At 37.4% G+C, this 27098-nt stretch overlaps 3 protein-coding genes across 5 annotated transcripts; 1 reads left to right on the top strand and 2 right to left on the bottom strand.

Moving 5' to 3' along the window:
- Nucleotides 1–2091: 2091 nt before the first annotated feature.
- On the bottom strand, nucleotides 2092–7544 carry LOC124383957 (CD209 antigen-like protein C). 2 transcript variants are annotated; one of them, XM_046846351.1, is made up of 6 exons: nucleotides 7365–7544; nucleotides 4828–4926; nucleotides 3758–3883; nucleotides 3453–3604; nucleotides 3250–3350; nucleotides 2092–2645 (listed from the first exon to the last, which is right to left on the bottom strand). In XM_046846351.1, the coding sequence occupies exons 1-6, from the start codon at nucleotides 7444–7446 to the stop codon at nucleotides 2510–2512; spliced, it is 696 nt and encodes a 231-aa protein (XP_046702307.1). In that variant the 5' UTR covers nucleotides 7447–7544; the 3' UTR covers nucleotides 2092–2509. The 2 variants fall into 2 exon arrangements, with proteins under 2 accessions (XP_046702307.1, XP_046702309.1); XM_046846353.1 differs by lacking the exon at nucleotides 7365–7544 and adding an exon at nucleotides 5050–5315.
- A 2945-nt stretch (nucleotides 7545–10489) lies between these two features.
- Nucleotides 10490–15505, bottom strand: zgc:92606 (uncharacterized protein LOC100000242 homolog). Of its 2 annotated transcripts, none has more exons than XM_046846355.1 (5): nucleotides 15321–15505; nucleotides 13708–13797; nucleotides 13498–13576; nucleotides 12613–12731; nucleotides 10490–12197 (listed from the first exon to the last, which is right to left on the bottom strand). In XM_046846355.1, exons 2-5 carry the CDS (start codon nucleotides 13795–13797, stop codon nucleotides 12132–12134), a joined length of 354 nt encoding a protein of 117 aa, XP_046702311.1. In that variant the 5' UTR covers nucleotides 15321–15505; the 3' UTR covers nucleotides 10490–12131. The 2 variants fall into 2 exon arrangements, with proteins under 2 accessions (XP_046702311.1, XP_046702310.1); XM_046846354.1 differs by having other exon boundaries at nucleotides 13708–13800; nucleotides 15321–15504.
- Nucleotides 15506–17026: 1521 nt separating this feature from the next.
- Nucleotides 17027–25761, top strand: leng8 (leukocyte receptor cluster (LRC) member 8). The gene is made up of 15 exons (XM_046846350.1): nucleotides 17027–17293; nucleotides 17635–17773; nucleotides 18278–18424; nucleotides 18575–18649; nucleotides 18751–19168; nucleotides 19311–19488; nucleotides 19662–19832; nucleotides 19916–20134; nucleotides 20229–20390; nucleotides 20718–21006; nucleotides 21229–21330; nucleotides 21731–21799; nucleotides 21900–22029; nucleotides 22184–22391; nucleotides 22515–25761. Exons 1-15 carry the CDS (start codon nucleotides 17253–17255, stop codon nucleotides 22672–22674), a joined length of 2508 nt encoding a protein of 835 aa, XP_046702306.1. The 5' UTR covers nucleotides 17027–17252; the 3' UTR covers nucleotides 22675–25761.
- The last annotated feature ends 1337 nt before the right edge of the window (nucleotides 25762–27098 follow it).

Genomic DNA, 27098 nt, shown 5'->3' with positions numbered 1-27098 from the left:
AAAACAATTGACCTTTTCATATAATTTGCCATGTTTTAAATATTGAAAAATATAAAAATGCATTTTCAAGCTTCACAAACAGCTGCTACAGATGTTTTTAGATAACATTTAAATTTACGGCATTTGGCAGACGCCCTTATCCAGAACAACTTAAAATGAGCGGCTGAGGCTTAGGGGGCCTTGCTCAGGGGCCCACCAGTGGCAGTTTGGTGGTGAACTTGTGACCTTCCCATCCAGAGTCCAGGGATAGAACACACTTCACAACCACTTCCATCCTGTAGACAAGCCAAACCTGTGAGCGATGCATTTTACTGAAAATTTTTTGAAAAGTTGTATGTGTTTTGTAACAATACCATAACTATATGTTAAACATTGGACAATTGCCTAGTCATTTAAAAAATTTTAAAAAAAATTAAATTTCTTAATTGTATCCAATGAACTGTTGTCCAATTCAGGGTTTGGTCTAACTTTTCTGCCAGTGTGCTAGTACTAGGCATTTTTACGATAGACAAATTAAAACATTTCTAAATACTGTAATTAAACAGTACAAATTAATACCAAATCAGTATTTGATCTGAGTACTACTTGAGTTACACAAGCTTAGCTCACTTCTCTGTATTAGTTTTTGCACATCTAGCAACTTAAAAAAAAAAAAAAAAAAAAGCATCATTTGCTTCTGTCTTGACATGCAAAATCTTAGATTATTTTAGATTTTTAGATTTAGATCATGACTTTTATCCCAAAAGTGTCTTATTTGACATGTCAGCATTTAGGAAATCTGTTGTTTTATTTAGCATCCTTATTGTCCAAGTTCTTTTTTTGTATTATTTAGGCTTGACTTTAAAATATGCCCTTTTTTATGCAGAAACTTCTCATCTGGATAGTTTAATAGCCTAATGAGAAAATCAACAAATCATCATGGATGATTTTAGGATGTCTTTGGATACATTATTAAATTTGCACTTTATTGAAACAGGAGACAGAAACGAGCATGATAATGCCCCTGTGCACCAAACAGCCCCTACATTGATTACATGAGTTTGAGTGGAAGTTCTTGTGTGGCCTGCGTTAGAGCTCTGACCTCAACCCGGTTGAACAGCGTTGGAATGAATTTGGATACTGACTGCAACCCAGGCCTCCTTCATTTACATCAGTATCTGTTTTTACTAATGCCCCTGTGCCTGAATAAGCACAAATCTCCATTAGTAAACTAGTGGAACATCTTCCCAGAAAAGTGGATGGTATTATACAGCAAAAGGGAACTTAATGTGCAATGGGATTTTTTTAATGCAAATACAAATCTTTTGGTAAGGTCCACAATGTTTTATTCATATAGTGTATTTTTCGTATGCATTCTAAGCTATAATTGTTTAGTGGCCTGTAGTAGTGCCCGAAGTAGTCATGTAAGTCCAAGCCATTACGATACCACCAGTAGCTTGACCAATGAGATTGTAAGTTTTGGATCATTAACAGATCCTTTCTTTCTCTACACTTAATCTTAGTTTTAGAAATGTATTCCAGTTAATTAGCAACTGCTGTAGTTACTTACTCAGCCAATCATCATAAATGCAAAAAGAAACATGAAGATAGTCATGTTCTTGATAATAATGACTTTGATCATGGAATGGAAATTGTTTCCAGAAGGACTGGTGTGTTTTAGACCCTCTTGGGGTTTTCATTAGGACAGATTTTTAAAGATTGTGCAGAATGGAGCATAAAACAATAAATAAGGATCTGCAGACATGAAAGTCAGTTTAGACTGCTTTGTTGTACTGAATGCACTTCTGTTTCATGTTTAATGACTGTTTAGCGTTTACCCTGGCTTCTGCGTTGGTGGTAGCCAACAATCCGCTGTTGGAACATTGGATGTCACTGTTTAACAAGGCTGGGCACAATATGTGAGAGAGATGACTAAGACCCAAGAGTCTTCAGACACAAAAAGCATGTGGTGTTTTGGTCTCAAATTATTCACCACACCCTTCTCAGTTCAGAGATAAACAACAAGCATTTGGATGGTCTAGAGATAAAAAAACCTTTTTGAAAGATAAAATGTGTTGAGAGTAAATCGAAGTTGTACATCTTCAAAGGTTATTGATGAGCAATCATTAGAATATTTTATTGAGTGAAAAATCATATGACAGAATGTGTGGGTTAAAAAGCTTGCATTAAAAAGCATATAAAACAGTAAAATTTTTAATCAAATCACTGTAAAGTCATAACTGATTACTCACTACTGATACTCACTGGTATCTTACTACATACTTTAAAAGCAGCTACCCAGAAATGTACTTAGGAATTGCAGCAGTGCAATAAAAAACTAAGTAAAAGGTGTCACTTTCAACAAATACATTCAGCATTCGCAATAGTGAAAAATACAATGCATGACTACTTGATTGTGCATCAAAGAACAAGATTGTTTAATGTACTGATTTATGTTACTGCAAGTAAATGGTGATTAGAGGCAAATAGAGCAGGTGTATTATTTGTGATGGTTCGATCCTTCTCTGCTTTAATTTTTCTGGCAGATATACTGTGAAATCGCTTCACAATAGTTTGTATACCAGTTGCTCATGTGTGCTGCCCGTCCTCTCAGCAGTGTGCAGTAGCCTTGAGAGTCTAGATTCGGCTGGCCGGTGGCCCAGTAGCTGGAAATAAATTAAAAATAAATAAACAAATACCAGATTAGCTAAGTTGATTGTACATATGCATGTGTTTCCCAGTTTCCCAGTTAGAGTCTGGTGTAGCTGTTTATTGTATGACTTATTTACAAGCTGTAATACACTTAATTTAGTTGCAAAATACTCATTGCAAAAAGTGTATTCCAGCGGTGCACACAGATATGCAATAGCTAAAAAACCAATACTGGACAGTTTCAGCACAATTTCACAATTTAGTTTTAACTACATATATTCATTTAAATAACTATGCACAATTTTACATATAACAGATAAGCTTTACTAGATTTAACAAGATTCAACAAAATTCAAGCTACAACCATTACCATAACAACCTTTAGTTACAGCTAAAAACAAAGAGATTCAGATTAGAATCCAGTGTTATACTCCAGTGTTGAAAGGTAAGCAAGTTTCTGAGAGAGAATCTGCAGTTTATTGGTCTGAATAATGTAAATATTAATGCACAGCATTCCATCTGCATTGTAAATATTACTTCAAGTATTATTGTTATATTATTAGCACAAATACAACACCGTACTGACTGTTGCCCAAAAACTAAGCAATGATGATTCACCTCTTGGTTAGTTCTTTATCGTCACTCCATTTCCATGTTTTCTTATCCACATAGCGAAGCCCAATCCAGTACAGCAGACCCTCATTCTCAGACAGAAATTTCTACAGAGATAAAGATAAAGTGTATCAGTAAGACATGAAAGCAAAGTGCTTTAATAGTGTTGTCTGTTTTAGTTCCCCTGATTGACAGAATGACTACTTTACCTGCACATCTTCACTGTAGATAACAGCCAGGTCTCCGTCCTGTTTCTGACATGCCTCCCTGCTCTCCTGCCAGTTTAGACGCTCCTTAGATTTAAAGTAGCAGGAGTTCTGAAACTTTATCCAGCCCGGCTCACACTGAGCGCACCGATACACTGTGGAGAAGCAGAAAGAATTCACACCAATGATAAAACATGGCAATAGATCATTATTAGAAATAGAAAATATATATATATATATATATATATATATATATATATATATATATATATATATATATATATATATAAAACGATATAATGTGTTACCGTGGTGTTGGGCAGCCTGCACTGAAGGGTACATGGCCTGACACAGTTGGCGGCTGCAGTTCAAGTCATCAAGTTGTTTCACTGCAAATGACTCCGGACACTTCTGGATGGACTGAACTTCAGTTACTAAGGTTTTGGCGTCAAGAGAACATATAAACAATATAATAATGTTCGATTTTGGACACAAATTATTTATTTTACCATGGTCAGCAATACTCGATTCTTATTGGCTGGTTCAGCTGAAGGCACAAGCCATCATTGTCAATTTTTTACCATAACATACACACAACATACAGTTCCAGATCTATGCACAATGTTAAACTGAGAACTATGGTGGAAAATGGCAAAAGGAATTAACACCAACAGCTGTAATATTATTGGATTTGCAGCACTTATGCACACAACTTTATCTCTCCCTCTCTTACACTTTGTAATAACTATTTATTTATGTGTATACATGTTTATTTAAAATGTAATCTTGAGGCACTATTTATCTCTATATGATTTAGAGCAGCACATTGCATTCACATTGGGTGGTAATTCATCTTAATTTGTTGTGCAGTAAAATCACCTCGCTGTGTATTAACATGTCATATTCGACTTATGTGCACCAAAAATGAGTAATGTAAGAAAACACTTACAAATGATTAATTATGTTATGTAATTATTTTGTATTATTATTATATATCTGGCAGATCACTGAAGATCAGCTCTAGGACTGCAAAATTAAAGAAATATAAACTGATCTTAACATTCTTTATTTTGGCTTACATTTGGAATCACAATTAAGTATAAAGAATTCTATATTATTTATTATTTTAAGTGATCGAGATTTCCAATACGATACATAATTCAGTGCCGTTTTGCATGTGCGCGCCATCTAGTGGCAGTATGCAAAATATCACAAATAATTAATGAATACAGCACAAACAAAAATAAATAAACTCATTATAGAAATTTATCTATCAAATTATATTGTCATTATTTGAGTAACGCCTGCTGGATGTTAATTTTTTTTTATGTTTTACAGCAGCACCAGTCTAGAATAAGGAGTCTAAGGTTGTACTTACACTTCATAGCCAGAGCAAAAACCACAGCCAGTAGGACTATAGAGAGAATGGTGAAAAGAGCAGAAATCCTCTTGTACATACGAACTCGTCTGTACACATCTAAAAATAAACAGAAATAAAAGTTAGAGTATGGCATGCAGACATAACAACCCTAGCTAATGTGTGTGTGTGTGTGTGTGTGTGTGTGTGTGTGTGTGTGTGTGACTTATTTATATTCTTCACCTGTACTAGATTCCTCCTTTGGTTCCCCAGACACTTTCACATCCGCATAGGGCCCGAAATTACAAAATTTGATGTACATACTGGGATTGAATGTCGCTTCAGAGTGCAATCTTCTCAGCAGGGCTTGGAGGAGGTTTGTTGTGTCTGCAGAGGCTGATTGCTGTGCACTCTCTCTTTAATACATTATGCACACGCAGATACTAAATGACCCAATGCCAGGCTCTGGGCTTTTCTCCATGGTAACCTCACAGCCTATGCTGGAAACTGTTTCTGGATTGTCTCTAAAGGACCAGATCGAGTTACACTTTTTAAGGGGGAGGACTCATTCAGCATACACTGACTGTAGCACAGTTTTTAACCCTTAAGCAAGAGTCTTAGCATCATTGCAATAGTGCAATTTTTTGACACGATCTGCTGAATCAGTATATCAGTGAATCAGTTCCGGTCCTCGGTTCCAGGCCAGGCACCTCCTAATCTCATTACTTGCCAGTGAATTGGTTTTATATGTTTCTTTATTACACTCTAAGTATCACTAGCACATCGAAAGTTAGTTTTTCGTTCCCTAAACATTCTGATTGTAATCTTTCTCACGTCCTGTTTGAGGTTTTCAGGGAAGTGTTCTTTTCAGAAATATCTTTCCACACTGACAGGTGAAGTGAATATCAGTGATTATCTAGTAACAGTAGCACATGTCAAGGTTTGCGATATACTAGGCAGCAGAAAAGTCTGTTTTTGAAGCTAATGGGTTGGAAGCACTTTACACTTTTTCTAATATGATATAATTTTCTTATAGAACAACTAATTCAAATAAGATCTTTTGATGTTCTATCCATATGTAGTGATAAGTGTATAGAATAGCACATAAGTTCAGTATAGTGCATAAGATTTACTTTGACAAAACAAATATATAAATGACAGTTTGTTTCCTCAAACCTACAGATGAAATACTTTGCCGTGCTGCTTGTAAAAAAGGTGTTCTTTACTAGTTGGATATTTCTTTTTGATGGTGCGATCCAGTTAAAAGGATTTGGGTGTGGTGAATGGGTGAATAACACTCCAGCTGACTGTTTGCTCTCTAAATAATGCTTACAGAGCCTGGCATATGTTTCAGGTCATTGTTTTGTTGTATGGTGAAGTTGATTTCAATTGCATGGTGATGAAGTATAGAATAAAAGACATGCTGGTTCAGTATTCAAGGTTATTTCCTTCCCTGCTCCAAAACAACCCCGAACAATTAAGCTTTCATCTACATGTTTGACTATGGGTGTAAGGCAGTCTGCCAATTTCTTCTCTTTTTACTTCTCCTACAGTTTTTCTGTTACAGCAAAAAAAATGCTTCATGGTTGCACTCATGGACTCTTCCAATTTATGTACATTATTGATCTGTCATATACTCTGTATATTGTGGTCTTACTAAATCTGTATTGTTTGTATAGTCTTGTTTATAAGCTAAATGTATAGTGTATTGTATTGTTAAATGTATTGTTATTTATGTATTTACATTTGTTTTTTACATATGTATTTATGTACTTTGGAGAGTCACCAACAGCTGAAACCAAATTCCTTATGTGTGTACTTGGCCAACATTTTGTCTATACAATGAAAAAGTAAACGTTTGACTGATTTTTCCACAAAACTTTCTTCCAGGTATTCAATGTCAAAAAGTAAACATGGACGTATCTCAAAAGCAATAAAAGATTAGGTGTTTTACCAAACTTTTTACAGGCACTGTAATAAATCATATAATCATTGATATGGTAAAAACCCTCTGTGAGTAGATGATTTATTTGTTTTCCACAACCAAAAGGTTTCATTACCGATTAATTTAAAGTTGTATATTTGGCAATAACAGTACTATACTGTAAACGCAGTTTGGTTAAGTGGCTGGCAACTCATTTACACGTTTTTTTTTTTAGTTTGTAATTTTTACAGATTTTTTTACAAAAAAAAGTGGAGAACTAAAGGAGTAAAATATTCAACATTGCACAGTGAGAGCCGCAGACTGTTAAAGCAGCTCCTTAATTTGTGGGGGTTTTTTTCTTTTCCCACTATTTAACTTAAGTTTTTTCACTTTTACCTTAGTTCTTACACACATCTTACACACATTCTTCAATATGATTACAACACAAGTTTGAGCAAATGATAGAAGATAAAGTAAAGTACAGAAAACGTACAAGCAGGAAAACATACAAAACAGGGAAATATTTTGAATATAAGCTTTTGGTGTACCTTATTAGTTACTAACTCATTTGTTGAGTACAGAATGCTGTCAATGTGAATAATTGAATTTATTAATTAAATTAATATTTTTTTACCTTCTATTTCATCTTTCTCTTCATTCTCAATCTCGTGTACTTCTGACAGAGTGAGCTCTTTCATCTCCACATTGCCATCCATGGTCTCTCACCTTCTGTGCTTTCTTATCTTTCGTTTCCTAAACCAAATCACCAGTGTCTAACACCAGGCAAAAACCCCAGACGAAATGGACTTGCGTAACTATTATAATACTCTCTAAAACAGCACTACCCCTGTTTAAAGAAATTCATATATGATTACAAAGGTGATAAGTGATAGTCATCCACTGTCTTGATTGCTTCACACTTCCTCATTAAACTGTTATCATTTACCATCCAGACACTTTCCTGTTCCTTTTTATTGCTGCATTATAAAAAAATTTATTGTTACTTCTTCTGACCAAAGGAACTTTCTGTTTAGTTGACTTTTGGTATTGTTTCTTATAATCAACTATAATAATAAAAGCACCCTGCACATCCAAGATACAAAAATTGTTCAGGAATGGTTTAAAGAACATCACAACTAATCAAGCATCTGGACAAACAATTTAAGTCCCTACCTCATAATCAACAAGTAGCTGCTGGTAACGTCTTGGTGCCAGATACCACAGCACACATTCATTACTGTTGTTCAATATTAGCCAGGTGGTTTAATGTTTGACTGACTGATATACATCACTCCAATGTTCATGAGTGAGGGCAAAGGAGAATGGCAAGAATATAATAACTCAGATAACCAAACAAGGAAATATTATTTTCAGTCTTTAAGGGTCCAGTTTAAATAAAACATTCCAGTCCTGGGTTGACAGTGGAACAGTGGAACTTGATGGGATATGCTGCTGTATCCTATCAACCTCAAGGTTTAGTATGTTGTGGAGTCTGCTTTGTTTGCTTACCCTGGTTGTAAAGAGTAGCTATATTAAATTACTGTATACATTCAAATGTATGCATTCAAAAACACTCAAATACTCAATACAATGCATACGCATCCATGTGTACAGCACAACCCATATTAAAACTGTTTTACATTTTGTTTTTCACACCTACTCAATTGCTGCTTTTGCTGTTTTGCACAACATCTGTGTATATTTACACAAGTACACTCTTGTTTACAGTTCTCTTTTTTTGCACAAAATACTGTATAACATTATACAGAAGGTATACTGGTTAATTTTGTGTATCTGTCCTGCATTGTTTTGTATTGTCTGTTTGCACTGTCTTTTGTCTTGCATTGTTTGCACTTGGTTGCACACGATGCACTTTATATGACTATGACAACTTACTTTAGTTTGTCCTTTTTGTGGCATTGATCTCTGTTGTTTATTTAGCAACAGCGTTCTGGAGAAATTTCAATTCTTGTGAAATTTCACATCAGATACTGTATATATGGTTGGAATGACAAGCTACTTGACGTGGCATGTAGGCAATTATTCTCCTTTGACCTCTCTCATCCATGAGGCATTGTGTCCATAGATCTGCTGCTCATGATCCTGATTTGTTTGTTTTGTGTTTCATTCTCTGTAAACTCTTTTGTAGAATGTTATGCACGGAAAATTAAATATTAGCGATTTCCAAAATACTTAAACCAGCCCAGCTGTTCAATATGTTTTCTACATTTTTTGTAACAGCAGAAGCAGGTTCATTTTTAAGATTTTGGCATTTTGCTCAGTGGGTCATGAGCTCAAATCCCAGCACTGCCCATAACACTCAACCATGTGTATGTAAAATGATATAAATGTTAGTAACCCGTACATCAGAAGCTCAACAGCACTGATACTAGTCTGGCTGCAGGGATTATATTAAACCTGAGGAGTTTTGTTGGTTTTAGAAAATTGATATTAATAGTATAAATGATAGAAATCCTTTAGTTTTGCTATTAAAAATACAGGCAGTGCTTCTGAATGAATTTGCCCAGTTATGGGTCAGTATATTGGTCCTTTTACTGGATTTTCACTTTTCACTGGATTTTTTACTGGTTTTCCGAGTAAAAACGATAACTGCACCAAAACGTCAAATCTACTTGAAATGCAACACTAAAGCATGACACATTTATTTTCTGACAAAGAATATTTTCAATACAATAATGGCCTGTCACCTTTGGTGTCTGGTATCAGTTCCTTTTTTGTCTTTTTTTCTAACTGGAGTAACTTAGATATTTGGGTAAGAGCTCTAATTTAATCTTTTATTCATACATGCATTAGACATTATCACACAACCTATAGTGTACTTGTGGCACATTTTTAGATCCATTGAGTCTGTTGTATTAATTTTTTCTTTTATTTGTATTAATTACCCAATGCTGCAGTGTTAGTTCCATCAGGTTTTGGAGTAAAAACATTTCAGCCTAACAGTAAATTTCTTCTGTTGGATCTTTCAGTTTGCTTTACACATTAGGTTCTTCTTCTTCTTTCTCTTTTTTAGCTTATAGGAAATAAAAGAGTGGAAGACTAAATAGTATAAATATAAACAATTGGGAATAAATTCATAAAAAAAAATAACAAATGTACAAATATACTATATAATATAAACTTTTGACCTTATCAGCTTATCAGTTATCAAATCACCATTTGTAGAGAACAGAATGCAGTCAATGCAAATCATTTTATTATCATTAATTTAATCTGTGAGCACTTTCATCTCCACATCAGCATCTTTCTTATGTTTTGTTTCCTTAAACAAATCACTTAAAACAAAACAATATATAAAAATAAAAGGTACGTTTGAAACAGCAGAATCACTGTTTAGAGAAATTAACAAATGCTTAATACGTAGTCATCATCTTAATTTCTTCACACTTCCTCATCAAACTTTTTATCACACATCATCCAGACACTTTCCACTTCCTTGCACTCCTTCCACATCCAAAAGTGAATGGTTTGACACACACACACACACACACACACACACACACACACACACACACACACACAAAACATCAAGTGGCTTATTGCTAATAATAAAACAGATTAAAATTGTGATTAAATAATCAAAATAATAAATAATAGTTAGTGCACCAGAAAGTCTAAGTGAAATGGTTTAAAACTACAAGTCATTTTGGAAACTACTCACAGTTAGTTAAAAGATGTTTTGCTGACTGCACTATTACTTGGCTCGGGGGGACGAGAAAACAGCAGGCAAGCTTGGACTGCTCCACAATCACTCTTTATTCACCTCCACTCTTTGGTACACTTTCCAGCATTCCATTATCAAACACAAACACACACAGCTTTGTGCTTTGCAGCTTTTTCTCTTTCTCTTTCTCTTTCTTTCTTAATTGTCCTCCTCCTCAATAAAAAGTATATAATTCACTGAGGTGTTTTGACCATCACCATTGTCTTACCCAGTTTACATTGCTACTAATGTGTAAAGCACTGCATGGTCTTGTGCCACAGCACCTGAGCAAACTTTTGGTTTTATATACAAAGTGCCAAGCTTATTTTGATCAAAAGATACAGGCTGTTTGTCGGTACCTTGAATAGTGAAAACAAGAGCAGAGTGCGGAGCTTTTTGCACTCTTTATTAATAGAGCTTTATTGCAAAATAATGGTATTTGGGTTTTTTTTTTTTTTATCCCACTGTGTTATATACATTACTTTTCTTAGTGAACTTACTATCAGTCTACCAGGAAACACAGGTATCCATCATCAATTATTTAATTTAAAATAAACAAATATTCATTTTTATTCTTATACCTAATGTGCTGAAAGCGGTTTTGGAAACATTTCTTGTCTGGACACGTGAATTATTTGAATGTGTTTGCATTCTTGGATATTACATTCAACGTATCTTTTGTAAAACAGTTGTAAAATTTTTCATTTTGGCTACTTAGATTACATCTTACCTCACACTCTTCACTGTTGTAAAGACCTGGCTTCCTTGATTCGCCAGCTAAAATATTTTAACTTTGGCACACATAAAAAATATCACATATTTAAGGAGAAAACAGAGGCCTGCATAAAGCCCTGACCTCAACACCCCAAATACCTTTGGAATGAACATAAACACGAACTCATCCAAAACTTTTGTGGCTAAATAAACAAATCTCCACAATCACCCTCCAAAATCTGTGACATAGTGAACAACCTTCACAGAAAAATGGAAGTTATTATAACAGCAAAGGGAGACTGAAATACGATATTCAGAAAGGGTGTGCAAGTCAGATGTCTACAAACATTTGGCCATACAATGTATTTACATAGTTTTTATATATAAGTTCTAAACTCTCATTTGTGCATAACACTCAAAATAATTGATTTTTGGAAAGAAATTTAAAAAAAAAAGAAAGAAAAAAAGAAAAAAAAACAGACCAGCACAACACTGCATAAATGACTCTTTTTCTTTCTTTTTTTTTTTTTTTTTTTACAGAAAAATTATCATATACCTTTACAAAAAAATAATAATAATAATTTCATTAAATACAGATGAGTCGCTCCTTGGTTAGAGTCATGGAAATGTGAGATCATTTTGTACTCTCAAAACTTCCCCATTCTAATGTTCAAATCATTTACACTGTTTTTTTTTCTTTATCAATTCTATACATAATCACAAAGCCTTACTTAAATATTAAATGTTATTAAATCCATAGAACTGAAACACCAACCAGTTAAATGCTTTAAACCAAACCGATGTTCAGCTCTGTAATCTCGGCTTCATAGAAATCGATTTTTAGTGGTAAAACAATACAAATGTCACCACAACACTTTTTTTTTAATCCATCACATCTTCTCACACAACCCAAAGTCCCTCACTGGCTCCCTCTTCCTCCAGTTCTAACATTTTTTTATCCTTTCAGGCACCGTACACACTCTCATTGCTGTAAGTCATGTACAGAAACAGGTCCTCCTCGTGGTGTTCCTGAAACACATGAACACAGAAATCATTATAAATCAGTGTAAACTTTTGAGACCTTACAATGACATGGTTGTTAATGCCAGATTGGCTGGTTTGAGCAATTTAGAAACACTGAGTGACAGTTCTGTGGGTGGAGTTGCCTTTTTTGTATAAAATAGATTAGAGGAAATTTGTTCGAGATGATTAGACAATACTATGAATGTGCAGGTGTACAGTTGATCCTAATAAAATAGAGAGTGGATGTATTGTAATCTTTGGTATTAGAGATTTATTATTTCTGTTATTTAATGTATTTTTAAAGTATTTGAGAAATACAAAACAGTAACAGATTTTTTGATGTAAACTATAAGGTTAATAGCTGCTTACACACTGATCTGACAACATGTTAAGGTGTATTGTGTGAGCGTTTGTGTAATACCTCGTAAACAACTGAAAGCGGCGAGCTGGAAGGTGGAAGCGAATTTTTAACGAAAAAGAAGAGCGCTTCTTCTGGCCTCATAGATATTCGCTGTCTGATCAGGAAGCACAACTGGCCAACTGAGACAAAGACACAATCAGTCTGTTAGTCACAGAACAGGACATTTATGACAAGAAAGAGAGTTCAGATAGATAAAAATCAATGTGATGTTCTCTGCATCCTATTTTCAAGCACTCAGGATCATCTTTTTCTTAAATTGAACAAGGAGACCAAACCTGTTCCAGCATGACAATGCCCCTGTGCACAAAGCCAGTCCCATGAACATATGGTTTACATGGGTAGGAGTGGAAGATCTTGAGTGTCCTGCTATAGAGCTCTAACCTCAACCATATTGAACACCTGAGAAATGAAATGAATAGTTGACTGCACCCCAGGCCTCCTGTTTACTAACACCCTGTGGTTGAATGAGCTTAAATCTCCACAACCAAACTCCAAAATCTAGTGGAACATCTCCCCAGAAGAGTGGAGGTTATCACAACAGAAAATGTTGAATAAATGTGGATTGGAATGTTCAAAAAGCACATATGACTTTTATGGTCAAGTGCACACAAACATACACACACACACACACTTTTGTCCGTATAGTGTATTTCTTCTTGTGTTTTGTCTATGTGAGTAAAGCGAAACAGACCAAATGTCACCCATTCATCAGCACTTTTTTTTCGACTGGTCATTGTGAAATAAAAGACCAAAAAAAGGGCATTACATCGGTCTGGCAGAAAATTTGGCACACTCCAGATCTGGAGCTCTGTGTGAATTAAACAAATGAGATATAATGATGACAGAACCGCTATGTTTTCTCCTCACAAAAGCAGTCACACTCACCTGTCAGGTCTGAGGGAACGAGGTATTTCTTTTTGTCGAGTTCAGGGGCACGTGATCTAGAGGCTCTCTCCACAATGATCTAATAAACAAAACAATGCTGAATGTCAATGAAACCAAGCATAAGACAAGCAAATACATAATCCTTAAGCTTTAATGACTCTCAGTCAAGCTGTCGGAGCATTGTTTCTCCATACAGTACATGACACTAACCGGAATTTTGTCAGGATGTTTGGCACGAACTCTCTCTCCCTCCAGTCTCCTCACATCATAAGGAACACTGCGCTGGTACTGGCTACTCATCTTCTGAGGAGCAGAAACAGACAGTACATAAATATTAGTGAGGTGAGTGTTTAAATTAAAGTCATGAACACACTGAACTATTGCTTGTTAAATCCCCACAATGATACTGTTACATATTCAGATACTCTCTCACTGAAATGCCTCTCCAGTTTTCCGTGTAGGTTTGTACAGGTAGAAACTTATTAGAAAATTGACATCTCTGTATATAAGATCTGTATTTTTTTTAATACATTAACCTGACTTCATATGATTTTTCATTAATGTTTTGTTGAACCTAGAACCTTCTCTTACCAATACATATTCCTTGTGTGTGAGAACGTACTTGGCAATAATATCCATTCTGATTCTGATGTATAGTCAGAGAAAATATGATGCTCTTCAGAAAGATTGGTAGAAGAACTGGACTGAATGTTCTCGATGTTATACTTTAGTTTCTTGCGTTAATACTTAGTGAAAAATTGTACAAGTTTATATGTAGTATTCTTTTTGACTGGTCTGGCTTTAAATCTTACTGTTCTGTTTTGTCTGGGTTTTTTTTCTTTCTGGCTTTCTTGTTACTGGAACACTGATAGAACTGTTGCATGCTTGAATTTGTCTTTCGTTCTTAATAACAATACCTTTATTAAAAAAAAATTGTAGAAAAACTTTGTTTGAGTCAGTTATTTTAGTTACTATTAATAATCCGTTTATTAATTAAGTTGAATGAATTATTATATATTTGAAGAAGATGTGATTTTGAAAGGTATGAGATGTTTTCCCATTTAGCAACCCTTCTCGATCTTTGTAGAAAATATGGTAGCCGGAGAAGTGGACTGAATGTTCCTGATGTTATTCTTTCTCTTTCTTATTTTACCGGCTGACAAATTGTACATGTTTATTTATAGGATTCTTTTTGACTTTGTTTTCCCTCTCTTTCTTTCTTTTTAGTAAAAACCCTGATGGATCTGTTACGTACTTGTATTTGTCTTGCTTTCTTAATTAAAAAAAAATTAAATAAAACCTTGACACGTCTCATGATTGCTACTTGAGTTAGTTATAGTTGGTCACTATTTTATTTATATATATATATATATATATATATATATATATATATATATATATATATAGGATTCTCCTGGACTACTCTGGCTGTAAATGTTACTAGTATTTTTTTCTTTGTGGTTCTTTTTTCTTCTCTTTTCTTCTCTCTACCTTCTTGTTACTGGAATATTGTTGGATCTGTTGTAGAACCTGACTTGATTTCTTAAAGAAAAGAAGCTTGACACCTCTATTCCTGCTACCTGAGTCAGCTATATAGTTATTCACTATTAATGATTGATTAATTCATTAAGTTAATTTGTTTACAATCTGAATTGGAGACACAAGACATTTAAGTGTCTCGATCACGTGGTATTTTGTCATGAACAGACTGTCCTGAACTGTAAACTGGAATGAAACGGGGCCTTGTTACTGCACACAAGGCAGCTCTGTTGCCCTCTCCAGCACATATGGATAAGATTAAACGACCTTACAAAATAACCCACCTTTTTATTTATTTTCCTCAGCAGGGGTTGAGCTGAAACCTTCAACAATGCCCGGATCCTAAAAGGAAGATCCTGAATGCCCAGATTCTGAAATGTAGAACCCCAGTCCTAATCTGTTTTTGTAAAAAAAATGTCGACGATCCACTTCCACTTCTAAAAACAACAACAAACCAAGTAACGCCTCCTTGTGAGGGATCCACCCGAGAACACAACCATAAGGAGATTGATGACGTTTCTATCCAATGAAAGCAAGGCTGTGGGCGGGCCTTGTGTGTTTACTACACTTTCATTGGACGACATGCGCTGTCGTTCAACGATTGTCTGGGTCAAGAGAACCAATCAGAATGCAGGAATTCTAAGCGTGGTGCCGTGCTACGTGTACGACGTGTACCGTTGTAATGTTCTCTCCAGTATCCTGAAGATGGAGTCCTATGGGACAATGCCCCCCCCATGTTTGGGAAGAACATGAGCAGTATTATTTATTCTTTGTGACTGAATAAATTTGCATATGCAACATTGAATGAAAGTTATGTGCATGAGCATGATGGCATAATGTGACATAATGTTAAATATAAGAAGCATAAGCATGTAATCTTTAGTCCGTACTGAATATGAATCTGCAGCCTATGCCAGGATGGGATACTATGTGAGAGGTATACTTAATGGAACACCAATCCATTGCGGGATCCATACAGACACGTTTATATAGGGGTCTAGCTACCTATTTGCATAATTTTGGGAGGTGAAAGGGGAGAAACAGAGTAGACCAACACAGTCACAGGAAGAGCATGTACATGTTACATAGATGACCTCAAGCTTAGGATCAAATTTCAAACACCTACTGTGGCCAAGTTATTTTGACAACCAGCAAAGGTTTACTCCACCACCTGAGTGCACAAACAGAACAGAGAAGAATTTTGATTGATCCATTCGAGCTGTACTAGATGCCTGAAAGGAAACTGGTGTAGCAGGAAGTCTGTAGATGCCAAGCTTTTACTTGCATAACTCTGGGAGGTGGGAGGAAAAAACAAACACAGACACAGGGAGAGCATGTAAAGAATGGCTACACTAAAAGCACCAAGGATCAAACCAGGGACTAGAACATGAGAATGAGAGAAAAAACTGTTAAGAAAAAAACTATAGGGAAGGTATTGACCTGCTATGCCACCCACTGGGACCCAGGTTTTTGGACAGCAAGGGAAGGTTTACTGCACCACCTGTGTCCATGAATAAAGAAAAATCTTGATGGTCCATTCACAATGTGCTAGATGCCTGAAAGGATAAGTAGCTAATAAGTAGCGTTAGTTAGGATGCACAACATCAATAAGGGCCAGTATATAGCTTGCTAGTCTGATCTGGAATTCTAGTTAGTTCTCTTGATTGTTTATCTATCTATCTATCTATCTATCTATCTATCTATCTATCTATCTATCTATCTATCTATCTATCTATCTATCTATCTATCTATCTATCTATCATCTATCTATCTATCTATCTATCATCAAAAAAGGCTTTTCTATTAAATAGTAGCAATCGTTCTCTACAATTTGGTTTAAAAAAAGTATTATGACGACATAATTTGTGGTCATTTTATTTCTACTTAATAAATTCCTACCAATCACCACAAGAGCATAACAAGGGGCGTGGTACCCATATGTGGGCGTGTCATCCTCGTTGTGGGCGGGGCCTTTCCAGTGGGAGTTTGTTTTAATCCTCACAAGCGTTACCGGCAGCCATTTTGTTTTAGGTGTTGACTCTCGATGTCGTGCCTTAAAACCGGCTACGTTTATTTTCAGAGTTGTTTGTTGTAGTTGACAATATTTGTCGAGTTGGTAGGATATCTAAAATAATTTTTTTGTGTGTATTTGGAAATATATTTTGATAAGACTAATATAGCCAGCCTGCTAACATAGCTAAACTGCCCGCAGCAAAATGGCGACCAATACGACCCAACAGACCGCGACTGCGAGCTGGTAAAATTGTTCGCCTTATAAATAAATGCTTTTTATAGAGTATTGATTTTCTGTTCTGCATCTTTTAAACGTTGCTAAATGTGTATTGCAGTTCGCTAGCGTACCGTACATTGGCGTTACATTAGAACCGAACTATGCTAGTAGTCATGCTACATGCTAGTCATGCTACATTTCGTTCAGCCCTCAAAATCTGGATCCTGTCTCTCAATGAGGGCCAGTTCATAGCTTGCTAGTCTGATCTGGAATTTTAGTTAGTTTTAATGATTGTTTATGAAGTAAACTAATTATAAGGGGAAAAGGGACTAATTATAAACTGATAGATGTTGTTCTTCTATCTCCAGGCCTTATGGGGGCAGTACTGCAACAGATCCGCCTGTTCATGAAAACCCTGAGTGGGAGAAAGCGAGACAGGCGCTGGCCTCCATCAGCAAGAGCCAGAGCTCCACCAAGGCAGCTGCAAACAACCTCACCAGCACACAGGTTAAGCAGAGATTTAATCACTGTTGAAGTGTGTTTTGTACAAATGACTGTACAGTAATTAAACTTCAAGTCCACAACTCTACAGCACTTACTGACAACCACATCAGGCATTTTCAATTTACACAAAACGGATAAATAACTGTCCATACTCGCCGGCAGGATCACTAGTTCAATCCTCCCTTACTTCATCAGATAAGATGCCTAAGAATTTTGTACACAAGCATTATAAAAAAACAGCAGTTTGGTGTTTTGGGGGAAACGCACCATTTAATGCGTAGTAACTCTACTATAATCAGACTGCTTTACTGTGTTGGATTAAAAAAATAAAGCACACCCAAAGGTTGTGTGCATTGTCTTCTGAATAATTTATTGATCTGTCATCTATTAATCTTTATTTTAATCAAATGTGCAGCTCTGGTGTTGTGTTTAAAAAAAAAAAAAAGATATGGAATGTGGATCAGGTATTGTGTAGATTGTTTTAACAGCTTTTTTGCTTGTTATTAGGCTGGACAGTATCAAGCAGCAGCGACTGACACTTCTGCAATGCAGCAGCAGCAGCAACCATACTATCAGTGGTACCCACAGAACCAACAGCAGTATGCAGGATACACTTACCCCTACAATTACTACTACCACCCTGCGGTGCCTCCGGTAAGAACAGATGATGGCGCCATAACTTTTAATTCACTAGAAAAGCCTCTCTTGAAATTTTTTTATATACAACTGCACAGTGGCTCTTTAATATAGTATATATTAAAATATTTAAAATGTATCCTAATAGAATTGTTCTGTAATTATTAGTATGGAGGAACATATCCCCCTGGTCAGTATGGCGTTCCTGGAGCTTACCAGCAACCGACAACTGCCTCCACACAGGTAATATGTGTAGTAGAAAAGAATGATCCACCACATCGGTAAGATCTCTCCACTTTGGGGTTGTCTAACAGTTCTGTCCATCTCTGCCTGTTTTCTGACAGCACACTGGCATGACTGGATTGAAGGAGCAGACTTCTGGTTACCCATGTGAAGTACAGCCCCCACCTCCGGATGTCCCCCAGCCTCCGCCACAAAGTCCCACAGGCACAGAGAAGCCTCCTCCTCCACCTCCCCCTCCTATACCACCACCACCCAACACTCAATATCCTCCACCGCCTTCCTTATATAACCCAAATGGAGCAATGCCTTATAGCTCTAATGATGCCAGTCCTGTGAGGAATTATGTGTATGGGCAGAATAGACCGGTTTACCAGGGTTTTCAGGCTTCATGCTACCAAACATCGCAGCAGGGCACAGCATCGGGCCCGTATGGAGGAGCAGGTCGAGGGGAAAGCAGCAAGAAAACCAATAATGGAAATGTGAACAAATGCGGGCAACAGATGTGGAACCGCATGAAACGTAAGCTTGGATTTATATGAAATGATAAGACCTTGATACAAGTTGATTTTTGTGCTATAATACGCAACTGGTGAGAAAAATCTTGTTACCTGTTTATTTGCTACCACATATGTTCCACATAATATATTTTCTCAACACACAGAGGCTCCTGGAACGGGAAGTGTTAAATTTAACATCCAGAAACGACCATATGTAATGAGCAATCAGAGTTTTGGAGCTGGGGAGCAGGAAAATGGATTGTCTACCTCTACTACAACCACACCAACAACAACTGTGTCTTCGGCAACATCTGCTACAACTGCAGGAGGTTCCCAAACTGGGTGAGACTTGATGCATTCAGAACAACGCTAGATCATTTATTTTTTACTTTAGGAAATTAGAACAAAATCCTTAATGCTCCTTAGATGTAATGCACAGAAAAACCTTCATTGATCAAAGTAAGGGATTACGTCATTGTGTGTGTGTGTGTGTGTGTGTGTGTGCGCATATGTAGGCCTCAAGACTGGCCCCAGGCCATGAAGGAATATGTTCAGCGTTGCTTCACCGCTTGTGAGACTGAGGAAGACAAAGACAGGACCGAAAAGGTGCTAAAGGAAATTCTACAGAGCAGATTACAAGATGGTTCTGCCTTCACCATAGACTGGACTAGAGAACCTCTTCCAGAGTGAGGAGCCTCTCACCTTAGTATATTCTTGATGATGTTCTTTTATATTGTGGATGGAGGTGAAGCATACTGTCTGTTTTCAGGGTGAAACCTAGGCAGTCCCGTTGGGAGGTGGCACCTCAACGCGCTCAAGACAACACTGCTGGCCGAGGTGGGGCCACTCGAGGTAGGGGTGGTGCTCGACTGGGCAACTACAGAAATGTGTTTTCTCAAAGAAGTCCCTCTTCCAGCTCATCCCGCTCATCATCTCGTTCGCCTTCTCCTCATAGCCGTTACAGAGAGAAAAACAGACATCGACGCAGGTTACTAGAACCAAATTTGTTCATGCCATCATTCTTAAAAATGCATGTCTCAATGATCGTTTATTGTACTCGTGATGTGGTTTTCTCCTTGCAGTGATTCTGGCTCCCAGTCTGACAGCAGCATGTCGAGTGACCTCCGACCTCTCTCTCGCAGACAGCGGGGCGGAAGAGGCCGTGGGGAAGAGAGGGAGAAGGGGCGAGGAGCAGGAGGAGAGAGAGGCAGGGGGAGAGGAGGAAAAGGGAATCGAGGAAGAAGGTAAAAACTTGGAACATGATCTCACAACATGAGAGATTAGATGTTTTTCAGGTGATTTTATTTTTTACCATTTTAAAGATGTTTAAAATTAATTAAAAAAAAAAAAGATTAACACGTTTTGCCATTGTGTAAACGCTGCTAACTTGCATCTTCATGAGAAGCTTTCATTTAGATTTTTGAGTAAAATCCTGCAGTATTGTATCAACTGGTAGAGTGAATAAAGTGGTCTTTTTGCAGTAATTAGTGTGAAGACCATACCTTTTTATATTTATATGGTGGATGTTACATTTACCAGTCGAGTCTAACGTGATGCTGCTTCTTTCTCAGGAACGACGATCTGACTGGTGTCTTCGGTAAAAAGCGGAAAGGTGGATCAGCGGGTCTGGACTTCCACGACCCAAACCGTGAGGCTAAGAAGCAGAGCCGGGCTGCACGATTCCACACCAAGCGCACTGAGCCACTGGTACTGAATATCAATGCCATTGAGCTCCCCAATGCCTCCCAGGAGGGCCTCAGCTGGGATGAATGCCCAATTGTGGGTACCTGCCAGGACATCACCAAACACTATCTGCGTCTGACCTGTGCTCCTGATCCTGCTACTGTCCGACCAGTACCTGTAAGTTTTTGTCATCCTCATCCACTTATTCTACCCTAAATAATTTTGTTACATGCATATATATAATAAGTAACACGCATAAGAATTTTAATACAGCAATGTCAATAGCAGCTAAAACCACATACCCGGTAACGGTGGCCCAAAACCTTTCTTCAAATGTTTGTGCAACAAATGATCGTGTACTGTGTATACTTGTTTAGATTTGGTTTGTTCTGCTTTTAGGTATTGCGCAAGTCTCTGACTGCAGTGAAGGCTCACTGGAAGGCCAATCAGGATTACCCGTATGCCTGTGAACAGATGAAGTCAATAAGACAAGACCTCACTGTAAGTAAGCTTGTTGTAGTAGCGATGAGCGTTCATCAGTTTACACCAAATCCCCCACACTTCATAGGATTCGGATTGTGCAATAGTAGTGCGCTTTTAGCTATTAAAGGGAGTCAGTCTGAGTGGAAAAACCTCTGGTAAACAGAATGCTCTATGGTAAAGCTCTATGTAGCAGACATTCACAAACATACCTGAAGTGTTTAGACTTGGCTTTGGTTAGCATTACTAGAAGCCTACTTTGTATATGCACAGTACATTTCCCTGTTAGGTACACAAGCATCATAACCACATTATAGATTTATATTGCGAAATATGCTACAGAAAGTCAGTAATATTTTACTGTTGTCTTTCACTTTAAAAAAAAAAATTTTGTAGTCTAAAGTTGTTTTTTTCCTTTCAGGTTCAAGGGATACGAACAGAATTCACAGTGGAGGTCTATGAAACTCATGCACGTATTGCTCTGGAGAAGGTACAACATAGTGTTTTCTCACACTTTGCAGGTCACTGTGCCGAGTTTGTGTGTTTATTATTTGATTGCTCACACTTTAAAAAAAATATATTTATTATAGGGTGACCATGAGGAGTTTAACCAGTGCCAGACACAGCTGAAGGAACTTTACAAGGACTGTCCATCGAGCAACTTGGGAGAATTCACCTCATATAGACTGCTGTACTACATTTTCACAAAGAACTCTGGAGGTATTTTTGCGACAAAAAACCGCTTCTGTATCTACTACCGCTTTACCCTAAAGTACCTAAATTCTACATGCAGTGTAATAACATTTTGTGCCTATTTGTTGCTTACATTGTGTGTACACTTTTCCCCCTTTTTTTTTGTGTTTATTTTTACCAGACTTAACCACTGAGCTGGTGTATCTCACCCCTGAGCTGCGTCAGGATGATTGTGTATCTCACGCTCTTGAACTACGTGCTGCCTGGGCGCTAGGAAACTACCATCGTTTTTTCTTGCTATATAAGAGAGCCCCACGTATGGCAGCTTACCTCATTGACAAATTTGTGGATCGTGAGAGGAAGTTAGCACTGAGGGCTATTATCAAAGCGTGAGTGCTGATGATAAAAGCACAGAAGTTTTGACTTCTTTACACTTTTTTTTTTTATACACCTGAATTAAGAGTTATAGTAAACTCCTTTTTTTTTTTTCTTCTTTTGTCTGTCTTCTGCAGGTTCAGGCCCTCTGTGCCGGTGGAGTATATACAGTCCAGTCTGGCCTTCCCTTGTTTAGATACATGTTTGACTTTCCTGGCGGGGCTCAGCGTTACATTCGTTCAGTCAGATCCTAGCAAAATCGATTGCAAAGCCAGCTCGGCGTGTCTCACCACTTAAAGTACAAGGGAGGGACGGGAGTATTTAGACCCTGATAGGAGTGACAAGGGACCATATATCTGCATAACACAGCCAGCCTAACTTTGAGATGACGATGTACAGCATCGCTTACACTTATTTATATTCTTATTACTCTTATAGAGTACGAATGACCATAGATAGGGACTGTAAATACCTACATTTAATGACTTGTTGTCATGGCGACTAGCTGATCTGTCTATACTTGAAACCTCAGAGTATTAACACTGGGAGGGAAGCTGCCTATAGGACACAAATCCACACAGATAGACCAAATGCAGTTAAACATTTCTGTAGTGCATCTTCAACCATCAGCGCAGAGAGGCTTAGATAGTATCAGGAAAGAACCTCCGAATTCCCTAGTCTCGCACATCATTTTAAAGCTAATGGTGTTCTGTGTTCTCATGTTTTTCTCCCCTCAAGCCAACAGCCTGAAAAGTCCATATGAAGAGAATGTCCTGAAAACCAAAGTTGTGAAGACAAAGGCTGAGTGAAACTTCCTGTTCTTCTCAGGACAAAGACGGCCACTGCAAGCGCTACGTTCCAGATTACAAGCTCCAATCATGTTCTCCCCTAAGCTGTCGGTTTTTAATGGACTTTGCGCTGATGATGGATGCCAGTCCGGTGAGAAGATGGTTTGTATGCCCCCATGTGTCTTCTTCCTGTGTCTATTGAGAGCGTGGCAGAAGAGCTTCGCTGGAGATCAAGCAGCCTCCTGAGCTTTTCATCTGAGAAATTCCAGGTATAGACTTGTAGAAATGGATCAGGCAGCATGTCAAGATGCGTATCTAAAGAGCAAATCTCAATGAAATGAGTGGCTGCAGAACGGCAAAGACTAATTTAAAAGAGATGCGGGTCTGCAGCAAAATCTACAGAATCTAGGACCACAGTAGTTCGGCAGAAGTTTTCTCAGCTTGAGTTCGTAAAGGTCTACCCCCCCAAATCAACAGCAGATTTTCCATGATGCTCAAGATCACCTAACAGAGAGAGAATCCAGAGCGCATCACTTGAAGTGAGGATGATCAGAGCAGCGGCGAAATCTGTAAGGCAGCAGAGGAAAAGTGGCGAATGCAGCTGTGATCATCTCAGCCGAATGACGTCGCTTTGGGAGCTTTCTTCTCCTGTCCATGTAGGAGCTGAAAGCATATGGGTTTGTATCGGGCCTGAGCGCATATGTATATGCGTGGTAAGAAGAAGGAACTTGGCTGGTTTTAGAAAGAGAATTATTGATCTAGCAGCTAATACTGTGGTGTTTTGACAAACATGCTGTCATATTCACCGTATGATGTTTAAGGTTTCTTTACTGCTTTCTAATAATCAACGCAAGGTTGTAAAGAAAAGGCAAATCTTTTTAAGCGAAAGAAAAACGATCAGAAGGCATCATGATGCAACTTTTTGTTTTCATCGTTTTATGACACTTGGTTGTTTGGCGAGTTTAGGGTCAATAAAATCTGACCTGCCGGTGGTTTTTTCCTCTTGCTGTAGCCCATAAATGTTGGCCCAGCTTGTTGTTTTGGAGAACAAAGCAGACTTTGGTGTATTGAGCAGAGATGTTTATCGTTGGTAAATCTTTGAGTTACCTTCAGGTGAAGCAATCGTTCGGTGTGCGTGCGCATGTGTGTGGAAGTGTAAATATTGTAGAGTCTGGGTTTTTTTTTTGCTCTGGGATTAAATCGGTGAAATTTCCTGTTTGCAATGGTAAGTGCTGATTTTGTAATTTGGAAAGTACCTGTAAATGGAAGATCTTTTTTTAAACCAAAGTTTAAATAATTCTATCGTTTTGATTTATTCAAATATGTAAATGTATAGAGAATATTGAAAGGATGATAAATGTTTTGTTTGGTTTGTTTGTTTGTTTTTTGGCTTTGTGGTGTTGGATGAACTGGTCATGGTAGTTGCTTCTGGATGATTACTTACAAATGTCTTTAGTATTGTAAGATCTCAACCTTTTTGTTGCACCAGAATCTTTTTAATTCATATGCTGTTATTTTAACTTCTCCACCCCCCATTTTCTTGCTTCTACAACGTTTAAATTACTCACTTCCAGTTTTCCTAATGTTTTTTTTTTTTTTTTTTTTCCTGCCCCCTTCTTCTTCTCCCCAATGCTGATTTTTGAAGATTTAGAACGAGAGAGCTCTTTTAGTTTAAGCACCGTTTCTACACCAGTTAACACCACTGTTACACTTCTCGGTGTGATTCCTTGTTTGACTCTCAGCTGAAGTTGACTATATAGAAGAAGCACTAATCTGGTCGTATTAACTGGTGTGTTGAGTGTTGCTGTTTTTTTTGTTTTTTCCTCTTTATTCTTGCTTGTGAATCATTTCAGTGTTTAGTGTATGAAAGGATTAATTACTTGCTGCATTACCGTTTCTGTCCACTTGTTCTGTAGAATGTCGTAGAATGGCAGTAACAAATGATCCTTGTTAAAAGCATCTTAATCAGTTTGATTGTCCTGTGCAACACCTCATTACCACCACCAACCCCCACCCTCCCCTCCGTTTCTGTCTTCCTCTCCTGCTCTATTCTCATTACCAGATTTCTCTTTTGTCTTTGCAGTCATGCATAATGGAAGCTAAACGAGGGATGGCAAGCGGAAACAAATGAGAGAGAAACGTGTTTCCAGAGTTGAACTGGACGCTGGAAAGTGGCCACACGTGACAAATGTATTCACTGTGCTAAACCTTAACGTGCGATGCGTATGCCATTTTTCTATAATAACTGCAGTCTTTAAGCTTTACATCACAATGCGATTTTTTTTTTTCTTTTCTTTTCTCCCCCCCCCCTTTACTGTGGTCAGTAAATGTATTGTCTAAAGGTAAATTTCAATGTTCAGATGTGTTTTGCTCCCCTTTTTACAATTTTCAATTTTTTTTTAATATCCAGTGACTTTATATTGCTTTAAGCTTTGTTAGTATCCTTAGCGTTTTTGTTTCTGGCAGCTTGTAGAGCATCAGGCTGGGGCACAGGCCACATCTGAACGTCGCCTTCACAGATTTTCTCCCACACCAGGTTGTTCTCAGCTGAATGTAAACTTTTTTCTTTATATAACAATTCATTATGAAAAATGAAGATTGCCCATGTTCTTTTTTTTTTTTTTGTTCAAGTTTTCTTTTACTTTGGATGTTTATGGTTTTGTGGTAACAGATGTACTGTTTCTTGCCTCCTCCAATGGTCCCATCCCTCTCTGTAAATGTGCTTTGTGCTCACTCTCTTTCTCTGGTCCTCTTCTGATTTGACTGCTTCCCACCTCTTTAGTGCCATAGTAACTTTTTTTTTGTTTGTTTTTTATTTTGATGCCTTTCCTCTTTGTTACATTCACTTCTCTCATAGGTTAAACTTTCCAGTTTCCATTCTCTGCTGTCATTCTTTCTCCTTCGCTCTTTTTCTATCCTTTGCTCTCCTCCCCCTCGTGTGTGCTATAATGAATGTGTAAGGGTTGCGTATGTATGTGCTCAGTGCTCGGCAGTAAGTATTCCCACATCATCTGATTCGTTTCTCTGCCTTTTCTTACAGCTCAAAAGTTTAACATTTGAACGTCAGCTTTGAGCTAAAAGACTAATCTGCCACTTGTATATAATTTCTCTGTACGTATTAAACTGCTCTTCAGATAATAAATCAGAAAAAAAAAAACTTTTTGTGCAAACTGGTGCAACTATTTGTTTCTAGCAGGTGAATAATTTCATGTAGACCTTGTTACCTGTTATCAGTGCCTGACCCCTTGTACTCTTGTAGCTGAATGGGTTCGACTCAAATCTGCTGGAAAATCTTCTCTGGGGTTTTCAGTACCCAGGGGATTGACAGTGAGCCCATAGTGTAGATCTTAACATGGGCCCCTTATGATTTGTCCATTTCTTGCAAGTGACAAATCACAGGCCTTCCCTGTGTAGTACTGAATCACTTTATGAAATTCTATACAATACATTATGATAAAGTAGTGTGATAGAAGGGTATCTGCAAGAGAACGTTTATCAGAAAAAAAGGCACTTTTCACAAACCCAGCAGACTGAGTGTGAGGAAGCTATAAGGCTTTATAGTACTGTAGTATAGCCTGTACAAGCCTTTACTTTCCTGCTAAGACAACCATAATGACTTATGCACAATATCATGGATCTCTGAGGGGCTTGAATCTATCACCATCAGTTTTATTCACTGATCCCTGCTTTGGCTTCATTTAAAGTTGCAAATAAGCTAAATTACTAAATAAGCACATGAACAAGTAATAAGCAAACTGGAACCATAACAGCACTTTTCCTGCTGTAGCCCAGTGTGGCGCCGCCCTCTAGTGGGGAATGAAGACATTACACGTGGAGCAGAATTAAAATTTGTTCATTAAATCATTTTTTAAATAGAGAAAATCAAGTTCATACACTCAAAGCAACCACGAACAAAACAGTTAGGGAACCTAT

Source organism: Silurus meridionalis, chromosome 4 (genome assembly GCF_014805685.1).
Source record: "Silurus meridionalis isolate SWU-2019-XX chromosome 4, ASM1480568v1, whole genome shotgun sequence".
Taxonomy (NCBI): domain Eukaryota; kingdom Metazoa; phylum Chordata; class Actinopteri; order Siluriformes; family Siluridae; genus Silurus; species Silurus meridionalis.
The sequence above is the reverse complement of the archived record's forward strand: the minus strand, read 5'-3'. Positions and strand labels throughout refer to the sequence as shown.

Coding starts and splice junctions, on each gene's coding strand:
- LOC124383957 (XM_046846351.1), bottom strand. CDS start 7,446: ATGGATGGCAATGTGGAGATGAAAGAGCTCACTCTGTCAGAAGTACAC. Junction 4,927..7,364: donor AGAGAAAGATGAAATAGAAG/GTAAAAAAATAT, acceptor GTTTATTTTTAG/ATGTGTACAGACGAGTTCGT. Junction 2,646..3,249: donor GATAAAGAACTAACCAAGAG/GTGAATCATCAT, acceptor ATTTATTTCCAG/CTACTGGGCCACCGGCCAGC.
- zgc:92606 (XM_046846355.1), bottom strand. CDS start 13,797: ATGAGTAGCCAGTACCAGCGCAGTGTTCCTTATGATGTGAGGAGACTG. Junction 12,732..13,497: donor CGTTCCCTCAGACCTGACAG/GTGAGTGTGACT, acceptor TCTTTGTCTCAG/TTGGCCAGTTGTGCTTCCTG. Junction 12,198..12,612: donor CGCTTTCAGTTGTTTACGAG/GTATTACACAAA, acceptor CATGTGTTTCAG/GAACACCACGAGGAGGACCT.
- leng8 (XM_046846350.1), top strand. CDS start 17,253: ATGGCGACCAATACGACCCAACAGACCGCGACTGCGAGCTG. Junction 17,294..17,634: donor CAGACCGCGACTGCGAGCTG/GTAAAATTGTTC, acceptor TTCTATCTCCAG/GCCTTATGGGGGCAGTACTG. Junction 21,007..21,228: donor CTACTGTCCGACCAGTACCT/GTAAGTTTTTGT, acceptor TTCTGCTTTTAG/GTATTGCGCAAGTCTCTGAC.